We start from the raw sequence: 27,644 nt of genomic DNA on the forward strand, positions 1-27,644 counted from the left end.
CACAGGATAAGAAAGGGCTCGATCGTCCCACTCACCACCACTCACTGACATCTACTGACACCCAGCACCACCCAGAGCATCCACCACTCCCCACCGCCATCCACCACCACCCATCACTCCCATCCTTTAAAAGGCCAGTAGCCACTCTCTTTTACTCTGTGTAGATATTAAGCCTAAGAACAAAAATTCAAAACCCATCCCTAGTCTGTAGAAAACCATCCTTTGTAGAGGATGAATCCCCTTATTTAGCGGTTCTATCCCTTTCTAGTATTTTCAAACCCATCCAGAGATTTCTCCAGGGCTTGTTTCTCCTGCTTCTTCCCAGAATGACACATGGGTAGACAGGAGGAGGTGTCTGTGAGTGCTGGCAATGAGGTGAGGCCTCCAGTCAGCATGCTGTGCCCCAGGTTTTCCAAACTGCCCCCAGCCTTTGAGATTTCTGTTGCCTGCTTCCAATGTCCCTGATCCCTTTGTCTCAGATCTCAAAGCCTGAGCACTCTCCCCGTTGTGTCCTATGCCAAGCCCATGTGAGACATTAGCCTTCCAGCTCTAACATGTCCCCCAACTTGGGCCCACAGGAGATTTGGGAGTTCCTGCCTGTACACACAGGCTCTGGGGAACAGGGCTGCTCTGTCAGGCCTGTGTCTGCCCAGCTTCACCACTCATCCATGTCTGAACCTGTGAGGGGGGCTCCTCCCAGAGTTCTGGACAGCAAGAGGAGTAAAGAAAGGGTCCTTCCTTTTTCAGATTCTCTCCTAGGAAACCTGTTAGGGTTTCTGCAGCCTTGTCCCCATGCCTATATCCCTGTGTTATTTGTTTTTCTGTCCATGTTAAGTCCAAGGGATAGAAGGGGGTTCCTTCTTTAAGCTTGATCTGGACACTTTGGCACTTCTCACTTCTGGGCTCTAATGGACCATCTTCCTCTCTTATCCCTCCCAGTGGCCTCTCTACCCAACACTTCTCTGTTGTCAGTCCTCCAAACCATAATGTGTTGGAATAAATCAGTCTTGTCCCCTTCCTTTCAACCAAACATGGCTTTTCAAGTCAAACATGGTATTTCTTCAGGCTATCCTACTATGAACTTAGAAACCCTCTTAAGAGACACAAAATCTATGAAAGACTTCTTTGACCCCATGTGCCCTCCCTCCTCCACAGTCGAGAAGAGCTGCCGATCATATAGGCACTAGAGGGATTTCCAGTAATGAGGATACATTGGTTTCATATTTTCAAAAATAGTATCATCCCCTCCCACCCGTCTGCTATACACATGTATGTATGTTCAGAGAACTGCATTCTAATCCATACCTTGGAGCCTCCAGAGTCAAGTATATGTCCCCACAGACTCTGTCCCATTAAGAATGCCATTTTAGTATGGAGAGCCACAGGCCTGGCAGCACCTTAAATTCACAGGCAGGGAGGGGAAGCACATGGTGTCATGCCGTAATTTGGCTCCTAATGTTTCTCCTTGCTTTGATTTCCCAGGGAAAACCTGGAGCCCCAGGGCCTCCGGGAGTCCCAGGGGAACCGGTGAGTTTCCAGCCACTTACTTCACAGTTGTACTTGCATGAAGTTCCAGAACTTTCTTTGGCAGCTAATATTTGTCTGTGGACATGCCTATAGGGTGACAGAGGGCCTGTTGGAGATATAGGTTTCCCTGGACCAGAAGGACCCTCCGGAAAGCCAGTAAGTACTTTTTACTATTTAAAATTTGCCAGTTTGAGAAATATTCCAAACACTGTCTTATCTCTTATCTCTTATCCAATCACTGTCCTATCTCCTTGGAAAATCTGATGTTTGTAGTTTCTAAGGAAGTAAGAGCAAGTTCCACAAATGGGTCTTTGGGGGTGTGGTTCTCCCTGAGTGTCCTAGCTCTGTATGAAGTATCTTTAAGTCTTAAACAATGATGAAAAAAGTGAGATTTTGTTTGGTTGTTTGAAGTGTCTTGAGATTAGACTCATTATTTCTTAAGTCTGATGTTCTCCTAGTTAAAAAACAAAATAGCCCTTCACATCCTAAAATAAAAAAAACCTGAAGACTCACAGATATAACTCCTGGAGGCCAAGCTAAAAACTGAAGGAGAAGCTATTTTCTCAGATTCCCTTCGTTATCTATGGACCTTGTTCTTCTACCTTCATAAATCATGCTTCTAAACATAGCATCCATTTGGTTCCTAAAAGAAGAACTAAACAATGAGGCCTCACCTTATTGCCAGCACTCCTAAAAGAGTTGGATACTGATATATATTGGATACTGATATATATTGCTATAACATGGTAATAATCATTTTACTTATTCAGTTTACTTCAACATATATTCATCTAGTCTCTTCTGTTTGCTAAGTATGTGCTGGGCCATGAGGAAGGGGACAGAAAGATGAACGACATGCAGCCGTCTCTCGGGTTTACTCTTGACAGAACATCACTGCTCCCTTTGCTTGTTTATTTGTGTGTGGGGAGGAAGCGCTATTAGGAGAAGGAGGATACTGTAGGTGAACAAGCAGCACAGAGTTCACAAGGCTGGGTCAGTACCTCTGGGAAACCTCTGGGTCTGAGTGCTCCCTGGCCTCTCCCTCCTCAGAGAGGCAACATAAAAATATAGGAAGCATATACAATTGAGAGTCAGAAAGATATGGGTTTGAATTGTGACTCAGAGGGTTTTGTGAGTCACTTAAGTAACATGACATATGGTACACATTGCCAGTGCCTGGCCCTGGGAGACACTCAAAAAATAGCTTCAATCTGGAAACCCACTGAAGCATTTGTAGTGGGGAAGGAAAATGACGGGAGTACATTCCAGAGTATCACTCTCATCATTTCTGTGGAGAGCGGACTGCAGGAAGCAGGATGCAAGCAGACGGAACAGTGAGGAAACATCACCATAATCTCCATGAGAAATAGTGATGGGGAGAACAGGGAGATCATGAGGAGTAAGGGAGTTTAGGATGTACATCAAAGGGAGAGTCAGCAAATTCACTGATGGACCGGAAGTGGAATGTGAGGGAGAGATAAGTCAAAGCTGTGGCGTGGGGTCTGAGCAGCCATGTCACCGTGGCGCTTTGGGTGAGATGGGAACTACTGGAGGTGGGTAGGTTTGGGAGGAAAATCAAGAATTCTCTGTGGTGGACACATTCAACTTCAAGCACTTGTAGACATCCACTGGAAATGTCGAGTAAGCGGTAGATACACATATTTTGAATTAATGGAGAGGTCAGGACTGGAGAGACTGATTTGGGTATTTAAACCTGAGTCTGAATGAAATGTAGTCCCTGCAGATTGGGAGGGAAGAAAACATTTCAACTGTTAGGAAAAAGACCCACCAAAAAATCTGAAAAGGTGCAGCTGGTGAGATATGAAGGAAACCAGGTGAATGAGGTTTCCTGGATGTTTAGGGAACTAAGTGTTTTAAGACAGAGAAATGATGAATCTAGATAAATCATGTGAGAGCTGACAGTTCTGCACTGGGTTTAGAAATGTGGTGGTCCTTGGTGGGAGAGGTTACAACACGCTTGCATCTTGATAAGAACGATCCAGTCAAGAGGGGAAGTTTTGATGATACCATGGGAGTGGAGATAATTTGAATAAGGGGAGAACACTGGTATTCCATTCAGAAGTGAAAATCGGCCTTCACTTAGGGCGCCTGGGTGGCTCAGTGGGTTAAGCCGCTGCCTTCGGCTCAGGTCATGATCTCAGGGTCCTGGGGTCGAGTCCCGCATCGGGCTCTCTGCTCAGCAGGGAGCCTGCTTCCCTCTCTCTCTCTCTGCCTGCCTCTCTGTCTACTGTGATCGCTCTCTGTCAAATAAATAAACAAAATCTTAAAAGAAAAAAAAAAAAAAGAAAATCGGCCTTCACAAGGAACAGGGGCAGCTCATCCTTCTCATCAGGAGGAAGGGGACAGGCAGACATTGGTGTACAAATGTGTACAAATGTGTGTGGGTTGGATCTATAGGAGAGATATTTCTCTCCTACATATTTTCTCAGTGGAAAAAGAGTCGAGGTCATTGGTTGGGTGTAAGGAATCAGGTGGTGATGCTGGAGATCTGAAGACAGGAGAATCTGTGAAAGAATACTTAGGGAGAGAAGGAGAGGGAGTTGAATCAGGAAGTCCAGGATAGCCTGATAATACAGAGGGGATACTTGCACTCTGCCTTCGTTCGTTTAGGTAGGAACAAGTGAGCAAGGACATGAGTTTTTCTTCAACCACAGCCAGGTGCTCAGACGCAGACATGTGATAGACAAAAGGCTGCTTACACCCAGGCGTGGAGTTCTTCCAGATAAGTGAGTTGAAGGAGGGAAAAACAAATCCATGCAGGTTATTCTAAAAATCTCTAAAAGCAGTACTTGTCTAGGGAAAGCAAGTTAATAACACCTTTACATACAAAGGAAAACACACACGATAGTCTTTGATGAACTACAAAAGACCAAAAAAGGAAAAAAAAAAAAGAAAGAAAGAGTGTACGGTTTCTTTTCTTACATTGTTACCAAAAGCATGAATTACGTTTTAACACTAGATATATCTTCTTTTATTCAAGTGATACAGCTGGGTTGTGTCCTCCCCTCCCCCACATCCTCTCCTTAATCAGCTTTATCTTTGTTGCCTGTGTTTCTGGATGTAACAAATTCTTTGAACCACACACTGCAGGTAACGTGTTCTTAGCTAAAGTACTCTACATAATTCCCAGATGTTTCAGAGAGGTTGGGGGACTGTGGTTGGGTTATCAACTGTGACAGATTTTAGTGTAATTTACAGCAGTGAAAACATGTGCTTGTCTGCCGTTCCATCCTCATAAAATCCATTCCAGCACAACAAAACTCTCCTAGGCTTTTCAGAGGAACATGTCCATGCAATTGCCTGCTGGCTAAGAAATCATTTCCCTCACCTCGATCTCTCTCTTCAAACCAAATCTCAAAAACACATCTGTTATTGAACTCTAGGTATTTGATTTGACCCCGAGTGCTTTTCCTTCTGACATCTCCCCGCCACAAGTTTTCTCCGTCTTATAAATCTCTGAGAAGGGGCCTTTATTTCCACCTCCGGGACGGCCTTGTAAAGTTTAAGAAACTTCCAGTTTACTAATAAACATAAAAACCAAAACACTACTTAATGCTCTCAGAAACCATGATTACAGATTTCCTACTTTCCTTTCATATTCTCCCACTGAAAAATAACAAATTGTTCTCTGGCTGACAGTTTATAGGAGGATCGTGCTCTGGCCATGTTATGAAATTTCCCCAGCAGCAACTGAGACCATTTACTGAGAATGACTCTCTCTGCTAGAAAATTGTTGGGTGGTAACAATAAATGCCACCCACCAGCCACCCAGCACCACGGGCCACCTTACTTTTCAGACTGTACCTAAGAGAATAAGTAAGGAAAATAACCCCATGGACTATTTACAGTGACTTGGGCATTTTCTGTTGCTTTACCAAATCCTGAGTTTTCAAATAATGACTTCATCCTCACTTTATAAGTAAAGAAGCAGATGCTATCAGGAGTCAGTAAATTGCCTGAAGTAAATGGAACTTGTCTGTGACAGAGCCCGAATTTGAACTCCGGACCATCTACTCTCTCAACTTCGTTTTCTGTTTCACCCCACTCCCTCACCAAAATAGCAGAAATGTGATGATTAGGTCCTCAAAACTTTACCCTTTTATTGTGTTTAACTATGTCTACTGATGTAGAATTAGGAATATTGATCATCTTCTGTCTTTATAGGGAATAAATGGGAAAGACGGATTGCCCGGTGCTCAGGTATGGAAAATACCACTTCAGATAAACAGTCTCATGTAAAACCTCATTTGCAGTACCTGTCAAAATACTTGACTAAGCAGGCTGGGGAAAAATCTTGGCAAGCAGTGATTTTTTAGTGTTGACATTTGTTTTTCAGGGCGTCATGGGTAAACCTGGAGATAGAGGCCCCAAAGGAGAACGTGTATGTATATTACTCTTCTGATCATGATTTAATCCTGTCTGCTGCAGCTGCCTCATCCTTTGTGTTACACAATATGTGTGTGGATCCCTGCAAATCTCCCAGTATGACACGTTTAGGGTGTATGTGATCCAAGGTCTCTTCTAGGCATAAAACAGGCCCATTGAAGGACCCCGAAGCAGGCCATATGGCAGGTACACCTACAACAATGACCTTTCTTGAGAACTAAGTCTAGTGTGCTAGTCCACTTGGGAAAGCTTTGATCCTCCTGTCTCGGACATATATTCCTATGATAGCGATCACCCATTTTCTTGTTCCTTAGAGTAGGGTTTCTCAACCTCGGCACCATTGATATTTGGAGTGGACAGTTCTTTGCGGTGAGTGTCCACCCTGGGCACTGTAGGATGTTTCATAGCATCCCTGGCGTCTAGCCAGCAGATCAGTGCCACCATCTTCCCTCCAGTTGTGACAACCAAGAATGTCTCCAGACATCACCTTCTGGGAACTGGAGTGGCCCTCGTTGAGAACCCCTGATCTCACAGAATATAAAGTCGAGTAAGGGGTGGGGAGTGGTGTGGAGAGGTAGAGCAGTGGAAAGTGGAACCGAACACATAGAGTCATGCCAATTCTGTCATATGCTTTTATTGGAATTGGTTTGGTTGTTGGTGTTGTTCCAACTTCTCGTTATTTTCTTTAGTGAACCTTAATGTTTTCTAATAGAGTTGGAGTCAGTACACTGCAAAGATTCGAGCACTGTAATTCAGTGGAATTCCTGGGTGGGTTGCTAGTATGTTGCATATGTGTGTTTGTGTACTGGTGTCTAGTTTACTCGTTTTTACTTATTACACAAGTAATTCATGATAACTGAAGGTCATATGAAAACAGAGACAATATAAGTAAAAAAGAAAGAAAAAAGTCTACATTATCCCCCTGCATAGAGATAAGGATTCTTAAATTTGTACAAATACTATTTTGGACGTATTTCTATTTCTCTCTTATATATGATATACATATATACTTAATGTATCGATGCAAAAGAATATATGCTCTTCCAAAAATGTGTTCAGACTGTTTTGTAAATGACTTTTTTCACCTAACAGTATATAATGACCATCTCTCCATGTCAGTCAATACAGATCTGCATATGACTTTTAGTGGCTATATGTTATTCCACTGTTTGGATATACCTTACTTCACTTTCCCAGTCTCCTTTTTCTGGATATTTAGGTTCTTTCCAGTTTTCATAATAATAAACATCACTATAATGAACATCCTGTTATTTCCCCAAATGTGAGTTGATACACCTTTATGCAGATATATTTTTATAACAAAGAGAGTAACATTGAAATTAGGCCCATCTTCTTTTTCTTCTTTCTATGTGGCTTCTTTCTACACCTCTTCATTCCAGGATCAAATAGATCCCTATAATTGTTCATCTGTTTTCATTACTTTTTTTTTAAATCAACAGAAGTGGAGTTGGGCCCTTTGCACGGTAGTCACAAATAAGAATAACACAATGAAATACACGGCAGCCTCAGTGCACCATCCCATCATATCTGGTGTGGTCATCACCTTCTGGCATTGGAGAATGAGTAGTTGGAATATGTCTAACTGAAACATACTATGGTACATATATACCCCCCTTTCCTGATGCCCCCCCCCATCCTCTAATGCACAAACACATGCAGTAGTAGACACCTTGCTGGATAAGTCAGCATTAAATAAACTTCTTATCATAGTCAAGCCACTAATACTATCTTATACCTAATTTACTATGGCACTTTACTCAGTGAATTCTCTTGTAGTTCATTTATTTATTAAGTATATGATCTCAGTGATGACCCTCCACCCCAAGCACCTGCTCTGAACATTTTCAAAGGCTCTCCTTTCTCATCTTTCTGAGTTGTTTATCTTTGGGACACAGTGTGTATGCACATGCACACACACACTCACACAACTGCAAAACACAAATAAAGAAACCAACCCACAGAATCTAATAAAGATTCTGATAGAGGTAAAAGAAGAAGAAACGCACATGATTTGGGAAGGATTTTGAGGGTCCTGAAGTGTTTACTTAGCATAAAATCTTGGTAACCATCTTCATTCAAGTACAAAATCCTCTTGGCCATCTTCCTTTGTTATTACCAAGGAGACCCAGGCCTGAAGTGAGAGCTGCTGTTGGCTTTCAAAAGTGTCATCATTCTAGACTAGCGATCAAGTACAACCAACATTGTCACTAGCTTTTTATGGAGTGCCTTCAACATGCCAGGCATTGTTCTAAGGACTTGACTCATTCATTTCCAGCATCACCCTCCTTCGTGGGTATTATTAATATCTCCACTTTATGGGACAGGAATCTGAGGTGCCACAGCTAGCAAGTGCCAGTATGAATGCAGAACCTCTGCTCTTATCCACAGCTTGCGTGCTCTAGAAGAGATCACTCTGATTAACTTCTTCCTTAACAGGGTGACCAGGGAATTCCAGGAGACAGAGGCCCACAAGGTGAACAGGGGAAACCAGGCCTTCCAGGCATGAAGGGAGCCATAGGTCCTGTGGGGCCACCCGGAAACAAGGGCTCCACAGGATCCCCCGGACACCAAGGCCCTCCAGGCAATCCAGGCGTCCCCGGCACTCCAGTGAGTAGTGTCAAGGGCTCCAGCAGCTCCTGGCTAGCATTGACCTCATATCCCTTTGAAAGAAATCAGAATTCATCCCAGAGAAAGCAATCATAATCCTTTTAAAAGAAATAAAATGAACCTAAATTGATCTCCACAAGGGTAGCAATACCTGCCACTTATTTCAAGTTATGTACCAGACCCTCCGCTAAGTACTTCCTCTACATCACCTCCACAGAGCCTCACAACTCAGTGTCCTGTCCGCCTCACTTTGACGAATGCAAAAACTCAGAGCTGGCTTGTTCAGGGTCACACTTATTTAGTGGGTTAGACTCGGGTCTGACGGACTCCAAAGCCGTGCTCTTAAATACCATCTATAATGTCTCCTACACTACACAGACGACATATGTCTGTTTTACATGAAAACTCTATTTGTTGAATATGAGAACCACAAACCTGCCCTGAGTGGTACTTTGATGTGGAAGACGGGCCAAGAAGGAGCGTTTGGTTAAGGAAGCCCATGTTATTATTAATACTCTCAGGAGGTGTGGTGGATGGCCATTCACAGAGGAACTTAATCAGAAAACATCCTTGTCAGGGAGAAAGGTGGATCCTGGAGTGGGGAGGGCGGGGAAGGGCGGGGCAGGGCGTTAAGGACACACTGTCCTCAGATAATCAGCCAACACCAGATGGAGGGCCAACTGGGGCATACCCACAATACTGAGATTCTTTATTTTTATCCATTCTCCCTAAGCTCTACTTGAATAAAGCCTGTATAATGAGTTCTCAGTGCTGTGTCAGTAATTGGTATTAGATACATTAACTCAAGTTCATATGTCCCATATACCATGAAAATAAAATATTGAAAGAGAGCATTTTTGGAACTATACTGCCCTATAGAAATCATCATTTTATGAGCCCATCATATTGTCTTTAATGTCACACAGATACACTTGGATAATAACCCCTAAAAAGAGAGGAGCAATAAAATACTTAGAAATCCTAATGATCGTGGAAAATAATAGCTCTCTTTTTAAAAATATCAAGGTACTACAGTAAAATGTTACTATTATAAATGTTAGGTCCTCTCCCAAATTCATGTAGCTTCATTTGTTAAGGGGTTAAAAATTCAACTGACATCCTTTACCTACTTCTCTTTCTCATGTCCCATAGCATTTTCTATTAAAAAAAGGAAAATTGCTTAATACAAATATGCTCACAAAGTGTAAATTACAGGATAAACTATACCATAAAAATGACTAAAACTTAATAAGTAATAATCCAGCATACTTGGAGTTCTCTTCCTTTAAAGATGTATAGTATCAGTTAGATATTGACTTTACCAGTGCCCAGGGATTGGTTAGAAGTTAAACTGTGCCTGGGATATTAATGTCCCGATAACACTGTTCAAGTTCTGTAACTTCAGAAAATGAAGTAATAGGAAATGTCTTTCCTAATCATATGAAGCCATGTCTCTCCATTTAATAAGAAATATGTTCGAGTCACTGGTTATGATTCCAGCCCACGGCTTTTAAAGCAATTATGCACTTCAAGTTCTTCTCAGCATTTGATCAAAACAAAGATACTTATTGCCTAATAGAGCCAACTGCCAAAAGTATTTTGTTTGTTAAATGTGTCTCCACAGAAGTTTCAAGTATGCACACAAACCCAGGATTTCTAGTCTTTATTCATTTGTGCTATGCTCAATTTTAAGACCTTTTTCCCCCTTCTTTAGGCTGATGCGGTTTCATTGGAAGAAATAAAGAAGTATATTAATCAAGAGGTTCTAAGGATTTTTGAAGGTTAGATCTACTTAATAAACATTTCTGAATTTTTCACCAATTACCACCTCCCATCCACTGAAGGGGATCCCTTCAGCACTCTCTCAAAAGATGGCCATATAACAACAATGTTAAGAGGCAACCTATTTTGGGGGGGGGGGGGGATGGGGCATCTGTGTTGGATAGAAAATTCTTCCTTACACTGAGTTAAACGCGCCTCTCTCTAACTTTCTCTCCTCATTCCTGGTCTGTTAAATACCACAGGTGAAGTGTCTTCCTCTAGTCCCATGACAGCCCTTACAATATTTTTCCATACCTATGGTACTCCTCCTTACTTTTCTCTTCTATGGTGCAACTGTGTCTAGCCCGTCCTGTCACCACTCTTTTTAAATGACCCTCGTTCACCCAGGAGTATTTTGACCAAGGCAGAGCACAGTGTGTTTTGATCTAGACCCAGGTCAACAAACTGTGGCCCACCAGCCAAAGTCACTTGTACCCAGTTTTTGTGCGGCCCATAAGCTGACAATGGTTTTTGCTTTTTTGTGGGGGAGGGTAGGGAGGAGGAGCATGTAGGAAGTACATTTTAAAATGTTTTTAACTCAAAAGAATATTTCATGACATGTGATAATGATCTGAAATTCAAATTTATTTCCATAAAGTTTTTTGGAGCATAGTCAGACTCATTCTTTTATGAATTTTCTCTGTCTTGTTTTCATGCTAGGGTAGCAAAATTGACTAGTTGTCATGGGGATTATATAGCCTGAAAAGACTTAAACATTTATTATCTGACCTTTGCAGAGAAAGTTTTCTAACCCTTGATACAGACACTTCAATAATGCTGCATAAGATAGGATCCCTTAAAAAAAAAAAAAAAAAAAAAAAGCCTTCCTTGATTTTGGTTTTCCAGTTAACTAACAACCCTGGATCTTATTTACACAAACTTTTATTACAAATGAGGTGTTTCTCATTGAGCACTGTGTCCATTTTTAAAATCTAAGTGTGTGATTTAATGTTTCTTTATATTACATTTCGAAAGGTTTATGTTCACGCATTGTCCCAAACTGAAATTATCTTATGGAATGTTGTCTTACTGTAGGGCAGGTGGGCTGACCCTCAGAACTTGGTGCCATTTCTGAATTTTATAATCATGTCATCATTCCATTTTGTTTAGAAATGTTGAAGGAAAGAGTCAAGAGTCAAGGATTAGGCCTTTCTTACTGCCATTGCGTTCCTGATCTTCGCTTGTAAATTCTATTAATCTATTGTTTCAGTGACCTCTGAATCCATATATATAGTTTTCAAAAATCCACTCTATATTTTTTTATCTGTTCCCAAGATATCACACAATTTTGTCAAATGACTTGCTAAAATCAAGATCACATCCTTCAACTGTGATCTTAATAAACTGGGGAATTTTTGTCTTTAAAAAATGAATCCACATTGGCTCTCCCGGTTCCTGCTGCTTTAGCACAGCCTCCTTTCTTTGCTAAACTAAATATGTATTTTTGAATTTTACAAAAAGTAAGATTACAAAATGCCCCAACTTCACTGGAACTCGTCCTACTGCAAACATGGAATTAGCTATTCTCCAAGAAGCTCTGGTTATTTTAAGCAGTAATTAGTATTAGAGACCAAAATCTCAATGCTTGAGTGTATGTTATCTTATTTCTCGTGAGCACTGGAGATGGAGCAGAGTTAACCCAAGAACTTTGGCTGCTTCAATGACAAAATAGAGAAAAAAAAATTTTTTTTAAAGGTAATGAATTCATGCTGTTGATTTCAGTTTACGTTGATCTCTACTAAGTATCTTTACCATGCTCTGGCATGATAAGTCATTAATACAATTGTCCACCGTGTTTTTGTTTCAAGCTACCAGGTTTCTCTTTATTATTTTAATGTTGCCCTTCAATCTAGAAATCCTTTTTTACTTTTTTTTTTTTTTTGGATCTTTGAATCAAGCATCATGAAAGAGCCTCCAAACTTTGCAATCCAAACATTCCCTCTCCACAAGCATTCCTTAAGCATCAGCTGCCTGAAAAAGAAAAAGGCCTCTCAGGTGCTCCAGAGAAGCACTGAAAAAATACAGATGCATAGGCAGGTCCAGCTAATTTGCAGGACTCGATGCAGAATAAAAATGTAGGTGCCCTGATTCAAAAATGATTTAGAATTATCAGAGAGCCACAGTTAAACACTACACCAAGCACAGAGCCCTTTTGAGCAAGGGATTCCCTGTGACTCGGGTGGCTTGTCCTTGAAGCCAGCCCTGGGCACAGGACTTCCAGGACCTCAATGTCCACATGCTTAGTAGACACCATCATGGAAGGGAAAATATCGGCAAAAATGGTTTTGAATTGTGATCTCAAATTCTCCTTTAACTCTTAATGACCACGGGCTCTAGTGTCCACCATCGCTTTATCTCAGGTAGCTTTAATGTGGAACTTCAATTCCTTAAACAACCTTAGATTTAGTCTGAGATGTGGGAGGTGTTCATTTTGCCCAGGGGACACTGGATGAAGGCATGGTCCCTGGTGACCTGACCCTGCATTCAGCAGAGGGGACGTGCCACTTCCACCCATAGAAAGCTTCTAGCTGCCCCCTCACAGGCCATGGTGAGATTATTCCTGCGAAGCACTCTCCTGAGGAGAGAGATCAGGGGAATTGGACCCCTCTCCATCGGTCTTGGGGCAGGCTCTGCGGCTTGCACTTTCTCTAAGTCTGTGGGCTCCCCCTCTGCTGTACTGTCCAGCTTCCTCTCCTAGTCACTCTTTGCCTATTAGGAAGCAAAGGGTGCAGAGGCTCCTCCAGGCCTCCTCTGGCTTCCCTCCATCCATCCCCCAGCCGTCCCCAGTCTCTTCCAGCCTGGTGAGGTCCTTCAGCAGCTGCATGTCTGGTCTCAAAACCAAACTCTAAGGTGGAGGGCTCGAGAGATCCCACTCTCCCACTTTATCATCCTTTCACTCAAGGTCCGCACCGGAGCCTATGGTGACACCTAGACCAAAACCCCAAACCTGGGCTCTCCAGCTCCTTTTAGGGATTCTCAGGTGGTCCCTTCCCACAGATCTAACACTTCGGGCTCTGCCTCAGGCCACCAAGCCCTCCTTCAGCAGCCCGATGCCCCCATCTCAAACCTACCCAAGGTGGAAGAAGGTGCTTTCCTACCAACCCCAAGTCTGGGTTTCTGCTAGATCACAATGGACAAATATACACCTAATCCAAAGTTAAATTAAATTCCCTATTTGATTAGCCAACAGGTCAAATTATTGTGCAAATAAGGTGACCGCAGAGTAGTGCAAGATACTGTGTGTCTCAGCTTAGGCTCTTTTGGCTTTATGAGGGCTTTTCAGCTACCCCCACAAATTAACTAACTTTATCTGAGAAGCTTAATTCTTGCTATGACACCACCCTATTATACTTGGAGATTTCCATCAACACACAAGAATTCACCAGCCTATGCAGGAATGTGGACACGTATCCTGCTGTCTTGGTTCTAGAGACAAACTTGGAACCAACTGCGACTGTGGGAGGACAGGAAGTTTAGGGCTCCGTGTCCCTGAGCAGTATTTCTGCCTCCAGAACCAATGTCCAGGAATGCCCCTTTATCTATGTTTTCTCCATTTTCCATACACATATTTCATATGTCTGTGACTATGTATGAATACATATCATTGGGTTCTCTTGTTTCAAGTGTAACACCTCTCTTGCATATCAACAAATAAGAAATGCATTTACATGGGTGTATGTATATGCATCATATATATACACTGCTTCTGATAGATACACATCTTGAAGATGTACATATACCTTTTAAATATTTTGCACAGCATAGCCTCTATTTCTTTCAATTTGCCCCTTTCCATTTCTTTGTTTGGGTCTATTGTTCAGCTTATAGGATTTCCTTAGTGCCAGTAATCCTTGGATGTCTGTTCATACAAAAGAGGAAGTTCTAAAAACCTAATCGAAAGTTATGAGTGAATGGTGGGACTCGCCAACCATGAGCTTCACTGTAGGGTAGTCTTACTGCTCTTTTTAACTGAGACTTCAATTTCAGTGCCTTTAAGTCTTTCCTCTTATTCTGGCCAGATTCCCCAGAGGAAGCGCTTCCATATCCTGCCTGGCTGCCAGCATTTGGAGAGCAAAGTAGGAGAATACAACTGAAAATGAGAGCTCATTTATTCTTCTTGTTTTTAGTTAGGGAAGCCCAAGACGCAGTGCGATCTGGAGGCCCCCCAGGGCACACATGATCTATTTACCTTTTTCAGATAATAGACCTTCAGGATTTTTTTGCTAGGTTTGGGGAGGAACAACTACCTAGCTGTATAGAGAAAGAAATTTCTAAGACTAAAAAAAAAATTTCTTTTTTGTTGTTGTTATGTTCGTCGCCCTACAGTACGTCATTAGTTTTTGATGTATGTAGTGTTCCATGATTCAGTGTTTGCATGTAAGACCCAGTGCCATGCAATATGTGCCCTCCTTAATACCCATCACCAGGCTCACCCGGCCCCCTACCGCCTTCCCCCCTACAACTCTCAGTTTGTTTCTCATGGTCCAGAGTCTCTCGTGGCTCATCTCCCCCTCCAGTTTCCGACCCCCCTTCATTTTTCCCTTCCTTCTCCTAATGTCCTTCATGCTATTCCTTATGTTCCGCAAATAAGTGAAACAATATGATAATTGACTCTCTCTGCTTAACCTATTTCACTCAGCATAATCTCTCCACTCCCATCCATGTTGATGCAAAAGTTGAGTATCCATCCTTTCTGATGGCTGAGTAATATTCCTTTGTGTACATGGACCACATCTTCTGAATCCATTATCAACTAAAGGGCATCTCAGCTTTTTCCACAGTTTAGCTATTGTGGACATTGCTGCTATGAACATTGGGGTGCATATGGCCCTTCTTTTCACTACATCTGTATCTTTGGGGTAAATACCCAGTAATGCAATTGCTGGGTCATAGGGTAGCTCTATTTTTTTTTTAAGATTTATTTATTTATTTTACAGAGAGAGAAAGAGACAGATCACAAATAGGCAGAGAAACAGGCAGAGACAGAGGGGGAAGCAGGCTCCCCACTGAGCAGAAAGCTAGATGCAGGCCTCAATCCCAGGGCCCTGAGATCATGACCTGTACTGAAGGCAGAGGCTTAACCCACTGAGCCACCAAGGCACCCTGGGTAGCTCTATTTTTAATTTTTGGAGGAACCTCCACATAGTTTTCCAAAGTGACTGTACCAATTTGCATTCCCACCAACAGTTTCTTTGGTTTTTCTTTCTTCTCTACAGCCTCTCCAACATTTGTTGTTTCTTGCGTTGTCAATTTTTGCCATTCATTACTTCTTAAACAGGTTTTCAACTAATTCTTTTGATTTTAGTTCCCCTCCTTTACCACACTTCCAGAAGTAATGCACATTGCCAATCCCTGAGCCTTTTAAGGATTTGGGGGTTTAGAACAGGTTATTTGTCAGTTTCTAGAATAAAGATTTGGTTTTCCTGAGTCTGCTAAGTCAACTGTCACTCAGCCATCTGGTTCTCAGCTTCCAAAATTTTGATGTGTTATCTTCTTTCATATTCTCCCCATTCTTATGCTTTTATGCCTTGAAGAAAAATCTTACTATTGCTTTACAGGGAGTCAGGTGCATGCGTTTAATCCACCGTCTTCACCCACAATAACATTTCAAAGCAGCATGCTTACAAATGTGGCAAAGGATTAGATCAGAAATAAAATGTAGCAGTAACAACCTTTGGGTTATGGTGAACCACAAGAAGAATATGAATCCACCAAATGATACTGTGCAACTCACAGTTAAAAATGAAACTAGAGGGGCACCTGGGTGGCTCAGTGGGTTGAAGCCTCTGCCTTCAGCTTGGGTCATGGTCCCGGGGTCCTGGGATCGAGTCCCGCATCGGGCTCTCTGCTCAGTGGGGAGCCTGCTTCCTCCTCTCTCTCTCTCTGCCTGCCTCTCTGCCTACTTGTGATCGCTATCTGTCAAATAAATAAATAAATAAAATCTTTTAAAAAAATGAAACTAGAGAGTAATTACTTAAATATATGAAAGGAAAATTACCTTTCTGATATTTCCTGCCCCTTAGGAGAGAATCGTATCTAATTTTGGTTTCCACATTTAAGAGATGTATGGAAAAGCCCTGGGATAGCGAAGCCAAAAAGTGATTTGCAAAACAGATTACCAAACCTATGAGCAAAAGTTATTTAACCTGAAGGCTAAGAGGTAACAATAGCATCAAGTAGATGACTGATTTCCCAAGGGAAATGCTCATTGACTGCTTTCTGTTTCCATCATAGAGTAACAAAAGAAAACTTGAAGCCATACCAAGAAAATGGGCAATTAAACATTTGAATGGGCATTAGGAGAAAATGATGAATTCCTTTGTTTGAAAACAGTTATAAATTCTTTCTGTGAAATAGAAGGTAGACATGGGCTCAATGAGGTCCAAATGCCCCTTCATTCTCCACATAATATAGTTTATCAACACATTAATATTAATGTCTGCATTATGTTGATGAGTCCACTCTCTCAGGAAGGCAAGCCATTGGTCTTATTTGTTGAAATGGCTGCTCTGGGTTTACATTGGCAGATGTAATATGTGTGTATGGTTTATGTAAGCTCCAATCTGAACTCTTCAATTTTCTGCCTCATTAGAAAGCATAGACAAAAATGGTTTAATTGACCAAAGTTCCCTGAAAACAGAGGAAAAGCAATAAAGAATACAGGTCTTTATAATTTATTTAGAGGCTCAAAAACATATTATTTTAAATTATAGAGCATTAGAGTAAGGTTCAGAAGAAGTAATTATCCTTTTGCTAAATGATTATTTCTGAGTATATCTTAAACCCAGATAATTTATAGCTAGAAGTAATTATCTAAAAGAATTCTGTTTTACTAAAAATATTAAAAACCACCTAAAGCAAATTACTTATAAATTCAATTCATACCTTAAAGAGGTAAAAATTTGTACTGTGAATATTTGTGTTTAGATACTGAAGGTAATCAAAGAGATATATCTGAAATTAATAAAAATTATACTGGGGCCCCTGGCTGCCTTAGTCAGTTGAGCATCTGACTTGATTTCAGCTCAGGCCCTGATCTCATGGGTGGTGAGATCAAGCCCTTCCTTGGCTCTGCGCTCAGTGGGAAGTCTGCTTGGAGATTCTCTCCCCTACCCTCTGCCCCTCCCCCACTTGCACAGCTGCTCTCGTGGGTGCTCTTTCTCTCAAATATATTTTGAAAAAAAGAAAAGTTGTACTGAAATATATATCTCTTTTAAGTGCAAAACAACAAATAATAGAGTTTTGAATTGAATTTCCTATTAGTTTGTAAAACACCCAGTTTACAATTTCATATAATAAAGAGATATCTACATTCAATATAATGATTTGCAAAACTTTAACTATATACCGATTACAAACTTGTTTTATCTATTTAGTTATTGGAAACAAATGTATGAACATCAACCAAACATATCCCAGGTGGATAAGAAGTTTTGCCCGAAGGCCTGTAATTTAGTATCACCACGGGGATGAGTCATCAGATCTGCCTCGGTCTTCTCCCATCCCTGTCAATCAGTCTGCATCCAGAGACTCACATCTTGTGGATGTGATACTTCCATTCTACTTGCTTTATTATTTGAGAAAAGGAGTGTAGACTGATTGCTCCTTGGATAATTATACCTAATAGCCCATGTTTGTTAGTGTTTTTCCTTTAATAATTCTATTTGAAAATAAGTTTGTTTTACTTTCTCAAACAGCATAAGGGCCTACATTTTTTAAACAAATTTTTTATCGAAAGCCTATTAAAAAAGGGGTTTTACTAGGGGATAATTTGCTCTTTACAGAAGGCTGTAAAACACACATAACTGCTTAAGTGAAATGTGCCTGGACAGTTCAGCCAAATGAGCTCAAGTGAGTAAAGAGGCTGGAGAAAATTGGAGTGACTCTTCACAAGGTCTTTACGATTTGGCCTTTGACTTTTCTAATTGGCAACTATAGTTTCCAGAATGTTGCTGTCATTTGGTCTTACCTACAAAGTAAACACTAATTTAATTCAGTAAAAAAATTTTCTGGAAGATTTGTCTGCACAAAACCCATGCTGAATTCTTTAAAGAATCATTTTTTTCTTATACACTGGATGTATCCTTGAAAAATTGGGTGTAAATTAGTTTTGAAAATGAATTCATTTGAATTTGCTTTTTGAAGAAAATATATGAAAAGAAAGAAAAGGGACACCTGGGTGGCTCAGTTGGTTAACTGGCTGCCTTTGGCGCAGGTTCTGTCCCCAGTCCCACATCAGGCTCCCCGCTCAGTGGGGAGCCTGCTTCTTTCTCTGCCTGCTCCTCCCCTTGCTTGTACTCTCCCTCCGCCCCCCTCTGACAAATAAATAAATAGAATCTTAAAAAAAGAAAAAAAAGAAATGCCACGGTGAATATCTTTTGTCATGCTAAGGATTTGCCCTGCTCTAGTTTCTGTTTTAAATCCAATTATGCCTATAGTCTATTTGTTAAATGTGAGATATATAAAATATAAACAAACCAAGCAAGTTTAAATAAAGAATCCAGTGATAGATTGCATTTATAATTGGCTTTGGATCAATTTGCATTAATGATTTCACTAAAATTAATTACTAGGGTAGTAAAGTATTGAATATGGTTTTGAGGAAAAATTGAACTGGATGATGACCAATGTAGAATTTATAACTGAGAAGTCAATAGTAATAAGTACAATCTTGGAATGATTACTCAAAAAAGCAATTCCAAGAAGGATGTCTTATATTATGGAACAAGTTTTTAGTCATAAAATAAAATTTATCAGCAGATAATCTTTACAACGTATGGGACTTATAAAACATGAAGAATAGCACAGGATGATAATCTCTTTCAGGCTTTCTCTGGGATTCCTGAACAAGAACACTTCATGCAGAAAGTATAAAATGTTCAATACAGGGCCCTGCCTATAGATAATGTTTAATTAATGTAATTAATGGTATGCCTTATTTAGGAATTTATTTTAGAGTGAAAATTCTCCTTTATATTTTCATATTTCCATTTTCTTTGAACTTCCTCAGTTTCCAGATCCTTTCAATTTCCTGAGTTACTGATGCACTGATGTTCTGTAATATACTCACTTTTATCCAAAGGCATTATTGATTTATTAATAAGTCTCTAAATAAAGTATTAATAGTTTCATGACACCAAGGCCACCTATAATGATACTTTCATGGCCAAATGACTGAGCTCACCTTATAGAAGCCCCTTTAATCAGTCCTTGCTTCCTTTCCTGGGTTATTTCTTTAGGACCCAGATAAACAGTGTTAGGCTCCAGGCAGTTTGGTGAATGAACAAAAGGACAAATGTCAATGACATGTTCCTTAGGAAGGCAACGGTGCTTTGGGGAGAAGTACTCAATTCATAAAGGTCACATCACTCAACACCTGCAAAAGATTTTGCTATTTTTATTGACATTTCTAAATGTTCTCAGTTATTTGTCGACTTCTCCTAACTTGTGTGTTCTTTGTTTCAGTGTTTTCCTCAGGTTCTCGGAAGTGTGTAGATACTTTATTGTTTTCACTCTGTCTACAATTAGATTTCAGTGAGAGCATGCTCTTTGGCACCAATGCTGAATTTTTTTCTTTGACCAAATTAGGCATACTCCCTACTAAAACCATGACTGAATAATGGAACTAACTGGGAATCATACCAGAAAAAAAGAGTAATATTGAGGGTGTATAATAAGACTTTTTTAAAAAAGCAAAATCTGGGGCACCTGGGTGGCTCAGTCAGTTAAGTGGTTGCCTTTGGCTCAGGTCCTGATCCCAGGGTCCTGAGATTGAATCCCACATTGGGCTCCCTGCTTCTTCCTTGATGGAGAGGCTGCTTCTCCCTCTCCTTCTGCCGCTCCCCCTGTTTGTGCTCTCTCTCTCTCTCTCTGTCTCTGTAAAATAAGTAAATAAAATCTCAAATAGTAATTATAATAAATAAATAAAAGCAAAATTTAGTTGTTGACAAAGTACAGTATTTTCCCAGTATAGAAATTAAACAGTGAAATTAGTGAATATGGAATCAATGAACTTTTTTTTCAATAAAAAAAATCTATTAGAAAAAAAACTATTAGTAATGCAGTTTTATTCAAGGATATAAAGTGTCACGTACTATATGAGTTATCTATTGTTACATAAGAAAACACCTCAAAACTTTGTAACTTAAAACAACAAACATTTATTCACTCACATTTCCTGTGGGTCAGGGACTTGAAGGATTGCTTAATTTTGTGTTTCTGGTTCAGAGTGTACAACGAAGTTCCAGTTAGGATGTCATCTGAAGGGGCTGCAGTCATCTGAAGGCTTGACTGGGGCCAGAAGATCCACTTCAAGCTCACACACGTGAATGTTGACAGTGGCCTCAGTTCATCCCCATGTGGGCCTCTCTGTGGGGCTTTTTAAATGTCCTCACTCTACAGCAGCTGGCTTTCTCCAGAATGAGCATCCGAGAGAGAGCAGCCAGGATGCCACAGCGCCTATTATGACTTAGCTTATTTACACACTGTCAATTCTGCTTTTTTCTGATTCATTTGAAATGAAAAGTAACTCCAGCCCACACTCAAGAATAGAATTAGACTTCACCCAATTCCATTTGGAAGAGAATGTCAAAGACTTTGTAAACATATTTTTTTCTTTTACTTCCTTTATTTTCTTTTTTTCTTTTTTCAGTGTTCCAAGAATCATTGAAACATATTTTAAATGACCACACACATTTACAACATTGCTGGAAAGTGGCTTAAATTTATTATTAAAACCATCTTTTAAAAGAAACCTAAAATTCTCTCCATAAATCATTACCAAGGGTTAATTAGATTCCAGGCTAGTGTTCTGTCCAGTAGACTTGCTATATCTCTGAAGCACTGAAAATACTCAGGCCCTCTGATCAGCACAGGTGGTCAGCATTTATATTCAGACAACTTTATACACTCCATTTTGTTTGACCAATCAGTAAGAAAACTCTCTTGGGAATCACGCCAGTTAGTAAATTAAATATGCTTCAGCTGAAAACCCAGTAGTGTTTTCTTGTTGAATTTCATGTAAAATTTTTTGAAAAATGTTGAAGTAAAAATAATTCTATTACATGATGTATTGTTTTTTCTTTCATAAATAAAGAGAGGATGGCCGTGTTCCTATCGCAGCTCAAGCTGCCAGCGGCAATGCTGGCTGCTCAGGCTCATGGCAGGCCTGGTCCACCAGGAAAGGATGGACTACCTGGGCCACCAGGAGACCCTGGGCCCCAAGGTAAGTCTTCAGGTATAAAATTTGTTTAGAACATGCTAATCACAGTTAAAGTAAATATATAAGCATATACATATATATGTGTATATACGTACACACACACATATATGACTTAATATAGAATATCTTGTTCATATTTGAAACATTCTGTAAGTTTATTTTTAACTATTACATCTTCAAGCTTAAAACTAGCTGTTAGTCTGAATGTGTTTGAATAATAATAATAATGTTTTAAAAATAATTGCAACAATAATGTTAGTCTGAATGTGTTTTAATAATAATGTTAGTCTGAATGTGTTTTAATAATAATAATAATAATAATGTTTTAAAAATAATTGCAACAATAATGGCTTATATGTCATTATTTCGTGGGAGTCAGAGTTGTGTATGCCTCCCTGTTGATGTAAGTTCGACAACAAAAAGAATCATCTTAGTACCTGAAGAAGCTGAGGAAAGAATTTTAAGAGATGCCACTACAGTAGTGATTTAGGTCCAAGTAAAATTTTGAGAAATTATAGAATCCTTCCCCATATGGTTTCTAAAAGTTTTAAAGCAAAACCTTATTTAAATTGGCAAAAAATTTTTGTTCCACTGATGACAGCTTGATAGAAGACATGAATTTGAGCATAGCCTGACTAAACTAAACCAGCAAAGCCATTTTCTAGAAATCTGGTTAGCAATCAGCAGAGAAACCAAATAGACCTGGTTTAGAGGATTCACGACTCTGACAAAGAAATACTAAATCCAGTAGGTACATGGCATGAAAAATAAAACCAGGAAAACTCCTTTTCATGTATTACCACTGAGGAGTTCAAGGGTCCTCCTTAAAGTAATCAAAAGTTTATATAAAGGAGAAAACAGAGAGTGAACATCAAAATTGCATGAGAATACAATCAAAAAATACCATCTATGCAGAGGATTCTTTTTCTTTCACTAGTTCCCTGTCTTCCTACTGCTTCTCTGTAACATGAGCCTGGTTTTCCATAGGAAGTGCCCAAGAGACTGACTGGCCCTTCCTCATCTGAAAGAACAACCATCTCCAGTCACAGGGTCTGTTAGAGTCTTACCCTTTAGTCACAGCTGACAAGGCTATCGGTTTGGTTAGTATGATGTAGAACAACAGAAACATCATTCTAGTTCATCTAAACTAAACAGTATATTCTACCTTTCCCTGAGATCGTAGAGGTGTTTGGCTGATAGTTGGAGGAAAATGTGTAGAAACAGATATAACTTCTGTGTGTACACTGTTGTGTAGAAGGTAGTTAATTATTATCTTTCGAGAGTTAGGTCTGTTCTGAAGTTGGAATCTATGAATCTAGAACAAAGAGCTTGAAGGCTCATCTAAAGATGGATGATGCCTCAAACCACGTGAAGGTTAGGAACTGTTAACACTCATAGCAGAAAAAATATGGACTGATGCTTCAAATAGCTGTTTGAAGAAGACAAGAACAGTAGAGAAATCAGGATTATCAAGGAAAATAGTTCTGGAACTGGAGTCACCTATCCACACAAACTCCAGTCTCCAGTTTCCCTCCCATGCAGGGGAGGCCCATCTGGAAGGCTCTCAGTCAGAGGCAATGCCAAGAGAGCCATGTTAGTGAAGCTTCTGGAAAAAGACTATTCACCACTCAATTTATCTTCCATTTTGTGAAAGATTTCTGTGGGTTTTATCCATTTGCTTAAGAAACCTTCCAGACTACTTCTACTCCTGACAAGACTTTTTGACTCAATTCTTGAACTGGAAAGACTTCCCTGTGTGATTTCCAATTTTTTAAAAACCGATGTTTGGTAAAATTGACAAAGCTTGTGCTCACTCCAGCAGCACATATGCTAAAATTGACAAAATTTTGTCCCACCGTGGAGTTTCTAACAAACATATCTTTGAGTCTAACTCAGCTGTCTCTTCAACTTTCATATGATAGCTCCTTTCTAGTATTTGTTTAAATTTGCCAGAAAGGCTGTGGAAACATAAACACCTACATAAAATGGGGTCCATTTTTAAGGAATATTTGCCTGTAGTCACGCTATACTGATAAAACCACCAAGAAAGGGGGGCGCCTGGGTGGCTCAGTGGGTTAAGCCTCTGCCTTCGGCTCAGGTCATGATCCCAGGGTCTTGGGATTGAGCCCCATGTCGGGCTCTCTGCTCAGCAGGGAGCCTGCTTCCTCCTCTCTCTCTCTGCCTGCTTCTCTGCCTACTTGTGATTTCTGACTGTCAAATAAATAAATGAAATCTTAAAAAAAAAAAAAAACAGCAAGAAATCTTGCTGGACAAAAGAAAACAAGAGGCTGCTATTTGATTTTTGGTGCCTCTCCAAGAGTTCACAAGTCATTGAAGGGTTTGTCTGTGGTAGAGAAATAGACAGAAAGTGTTCAGAAGATGAAGTTATGCATATAGGCTCCACGTTTTGCTCTGCCTGACTTCAAAGTTTTCTCCAAAAGAAAGAAACAAAATGCATATAAAAACTGTTACCCTAGTGTCAGTGTCCGTTGCAGACGTCAGACGCTGTTGGCTGAATTAGTCCTCTTCGTGACACAACACGATTGAATTTGAGAAAAGATTGAAGTGAGAAAAGCAGTACAGAAAGGGAAAGAAAGTGTGGGCACCGAGCCTGGCACAGCACATCCTGCCCACTCACAGGTTCTGTTGGATGGTGGCTCTTCTGAAATTCCCAAGGGACTTTTTTTCCCCAGTGTTTATTAGGAAAGAAATCCACTTTCATTTAAAAAGTGGTTTGTATTGAAATGTGTACTATAGAAGGAGTCCTTCATTATCTTATGAGGAGCAGGACAGAAATTTAAAGGGGTCTTACAAGTGCCATCCTGAGAAACAGGAGACCTGCAGAGAGTGATGAGAACATTGATGTGCGACTAGTATCACACTCAATCCTAGTTGTGAAAGGGAGGTCCGGCTCCTTCCAAGATTCTGACGATCTGAAAACTTGGATCCTCTTTCAGTGACCTGGTCTCCTGGCGGTGAAAAGAGAAACCACTGTGATTCTGAGTTGAGACACTTCATTTGCATTTTCCCTGAAGTCCCAAAGGGGGTGATCATTGACGTCTTTTTCAAATTCCAAAGCATTTCTAGACAACTTTATATTTTAGCCATCCCGTGGGTTTCTGATTATTGCCTTCCCTCTGCGCAGTGAGAGAACTTTCCTCAGTGTTCTTTCCCACCTCGGATCTGCAGCGTAGGTTCCAATCGCTTGTGCAGCGGGGGTGAGCAGGAAGGTGCCACACTAGGATCAAAGAAGCCCAGTGTCATGACGCAGCTGGGTTTCCAAATATACATGAGCGAGGCGGATCTTCCCAACGGACCTGATCCTCTTGGGCGAGTTTTATGAGAAAGAACTTTATTTAAACTTTTTCCAAACACAACTGATTCTCCACCTCTGAAACTTCTGAAGAGCAGAGGCTACCCTTGAAAGCCCTGTTTCAGAAAGAACCCCGCCCACAGAGTAGATGTAGAGTTAGTTGCGTAAAACAGATCCAGTCATTCTATGTGTCCTACATCCATTTCGAAAGGACATTATTGGGAATGGTTGTTCTTACTTTTGAAATTTTAAAGTTTTGCTGTTATTGGTTTATAACGAAGAAAGCCTTCTGTTCTCTGTAAGCCAGTGTCCCATAGGGCCGTTCATGTGACCGATAGGGATCTGACCTGTCACGCTGTCTCACAGTAAGGGCCTTAGGAAAGGGAGGCACGTGTGTCCCCGTGACCGAGGCGTGCCGCAGCCCGTCAGTGAGCTGTGACTGAGGAGGCTGAACGACTTGTCAGCTGTGTCGCAGGCCCCCACAGGAAGAACGGTCCCTCCCCAAACGCTAGGAACACTCCTTTTGTGGCCATTTTGTCCAGTGTACAGATAGATGCACCGAGTTGCGGTTTAAAAGTAAATCCCTGTGGTCAAAACAGAAATCTGTCTACAGAAAGTACATCAAGTCTGCCATCTAAAACACTCCAATAAGCACCAAGTTTCTTTAATGACTAGGACATAACTAGTCACATGCTGTAGATTAGGGCATCGTTGTGGTTTTCTTTCCCCACCTAAGCTATGGTGGTATCAGACTGTCACCGTGCGTACTTACAGGCCAGGGAGACAGGTGTCCATTGACGTGTAGACCTGCCTTTTATTCTTTTCCAAATTTCAAGAGAGACCTCCCCTAAAGGGGTGAAGAACTTAATTCTAGTAAATGGAAAAGCTCTTATTGACTTTATTAGCATTCGTATCTGAAGTTTTGTTGTGAAGCAATTATAAATAAGACCCTATGGCTCTACGGCAGCCTTCATAAGGAATTAGCTTGAGACTTATTAGGAAAATTGAGAGTAAAGCCTCTCATGTGCTTGTACAATTCAACAGCAATAGTGGGTAGTTATTAACCTAATGAACTGAGAAATTTGTACAAATGAGTCATTACATTTGACAGGAGAATTGTAAATGTTATCCTAGTCTACAAATACGAGAATTATTGTTTCTTGTTTTGTGATACCGTATGCACTGAAATCCATGTGGAATAATACATTTTTGCATTATATTAAAATCTGAGAACTCAATGTGAGTTTGTAAGTTTTAGCAGATACTGCCTCCATTTGGAATTGTGTTACGGTCTTATTAATCTACTTGATAATCGAAAGTTCATACACCTTTTGCTTTTTTTCTTTCTTCCTCATTTTTTAGCCTATGATCTCCAGCACTTAACTGAGATAGCTTAAGGGTCAACTTTATAATTTTTCATAATTGTTGGACCTAGGTTGAACTATCAAATAGATCTTATGTAACAAATGTTGTTTTACTGCAGAAATGTTTAAATAATGGAATTGGAAGGGTGCTTTGAAATGACCCTAAATATAAACATTTTTCCTTGTTGTTCAAACAAGTTAAATGAAAGTCACTTATATAAAAGAAATTCCAGTAATATTTTGAATTGAATATGTATCAACTTCCGATATCATACCAATGTTCAAACCACTATTGTCTCCAAAATCTAGGATTATATTGGATATCTGTAACGGTTTTCAAGTATAAATGTGTGAAAATTTCTCCCTGGATATACTTCCAATATGCACCTCAAAATATTTCTTGAATGTATATGCTTTTTTCCCCACTGTTTTCACATTTATGATCAGGTCACACCTCCAAAGTAAAAAAAGTGATCTCATTGCTGATATTATTTCCATTATATATACTGTATGGTCAAGTAAAAATGAAGATGGCAACCCCAGAACTGATGTCTAATTCTCAACAATAATGGGAAAATATTTATCGTACATTCTGCTCATAGAAAACATTAAAATTTCCCCTCTTATCATGTTCTGCTGTAATAACACACCTTTACTGAAAGGCACAACTAAGTTAGGACCTACTTCTACTGAGATACTCTCCTAATTATCTCTGTTGTGTGTTTGCATGTTTCTGCAGGACTTTATTCATTTTGGATGAGGTATAGTCTTTCAGTTGCTGTTTAAGTATGAAAAGTTGGAAATTAAATTCTATTTGACATCATCTTAACTCTTAAGAGACTCAAAACCTTTTTATCAAACATAGTCTTAGGTGGATACCAATATATAAAACACAGATAAAAAGTGTTTTATACTTTGTATTTTGTTATTTGCAATTTTATCTCTTTTTTATAAATATCATTGACACACAATGTTATGTTAGTTTCAGATGTACAACAGTGATTAACAAGTCTATGCATTATTCTGTGCTCGCCACAAGTGCAGCTACCATCTGTCACCATGCAACACTATTATAGTATCACTGACTATATTCACTATGCTGTACCTCTTATTCCCTTATAAGGATGAACAAACGACTTACTCATTCCATAGGGGGAGCCCGTATCTTCCACTCCCCTTCACCCATTTTCCCCATTCCACCACCCCCCTCCTCTCTAGGAACCACCAGTTGGTTCTCTGAATTTATAGGTCTGATTCTGGCTTTGTTTGTTTATTTATTCACTTGTTTTGTTTTTTAGATTCTACATATAAGTGAAATCATACGGTATTTGTCTTTTTGCTTTTTAAAAGCAGAGATAAGGGC

At 40.1% G+C, this 27,644-nt stretch overlaps 1 protein-coding gene across 1 annotated transcript in view; it reads left to right on the forward strand.

Moving 5' to 3' along the window:
• COL19A1 (collagen type XIX alpha 1 chain) overlaps positions 1 to 27,644 on the forward strand; it is a gene marked incomplete at both ends in the record, with an annotated part of 315,931 nt that overhangs the window by 287,046 nt on the left and 1,241 nt on the right. Inside the window, 7 exons of the mRNA XM_080806683.1 lie at positions 1,483 to 1,527; positions 1,621 to 1,683; positions 5,713 to 5,748; positions 5,885 to 5,929; positions 8,392 to 8,562; positions 10,277 to 10,343; positions 21,479 to 21,607. Of these exons, the coding sequence (XP_080662809.1) occupies positions 1,483 to 1,527; positions 1,621 to 1,683; positions 5,713 to 5,748; positions 5,885 to 5,929; positions 8,392 to 8,562; positions 10,277 to 10,343; positions 21,479 to 21,607 (556 nt within the window). The remainder of the gene's footprint in view (positions 1 to 1,482; positions 1,528 to 1,620; positions 1,684 to 5,712; positions 5,749 to 5,884; positions 5,930 to 8,391; positions 8,563 to 10,276; positions 10,344 to 21,478; positions 21,608 to 27,644) is intronic.

The sequence above is a fragment of the Martes martes genome (assembly GCF_963455335.1).
Source record: "Martes martes genome assembly, chromosome: 6".
Taxonomy (NCBI): Eukaryota; Metazoa; Chordata; class Mammalia; order Carnivora; family Mustelidae; genus Martes; species Martes martes.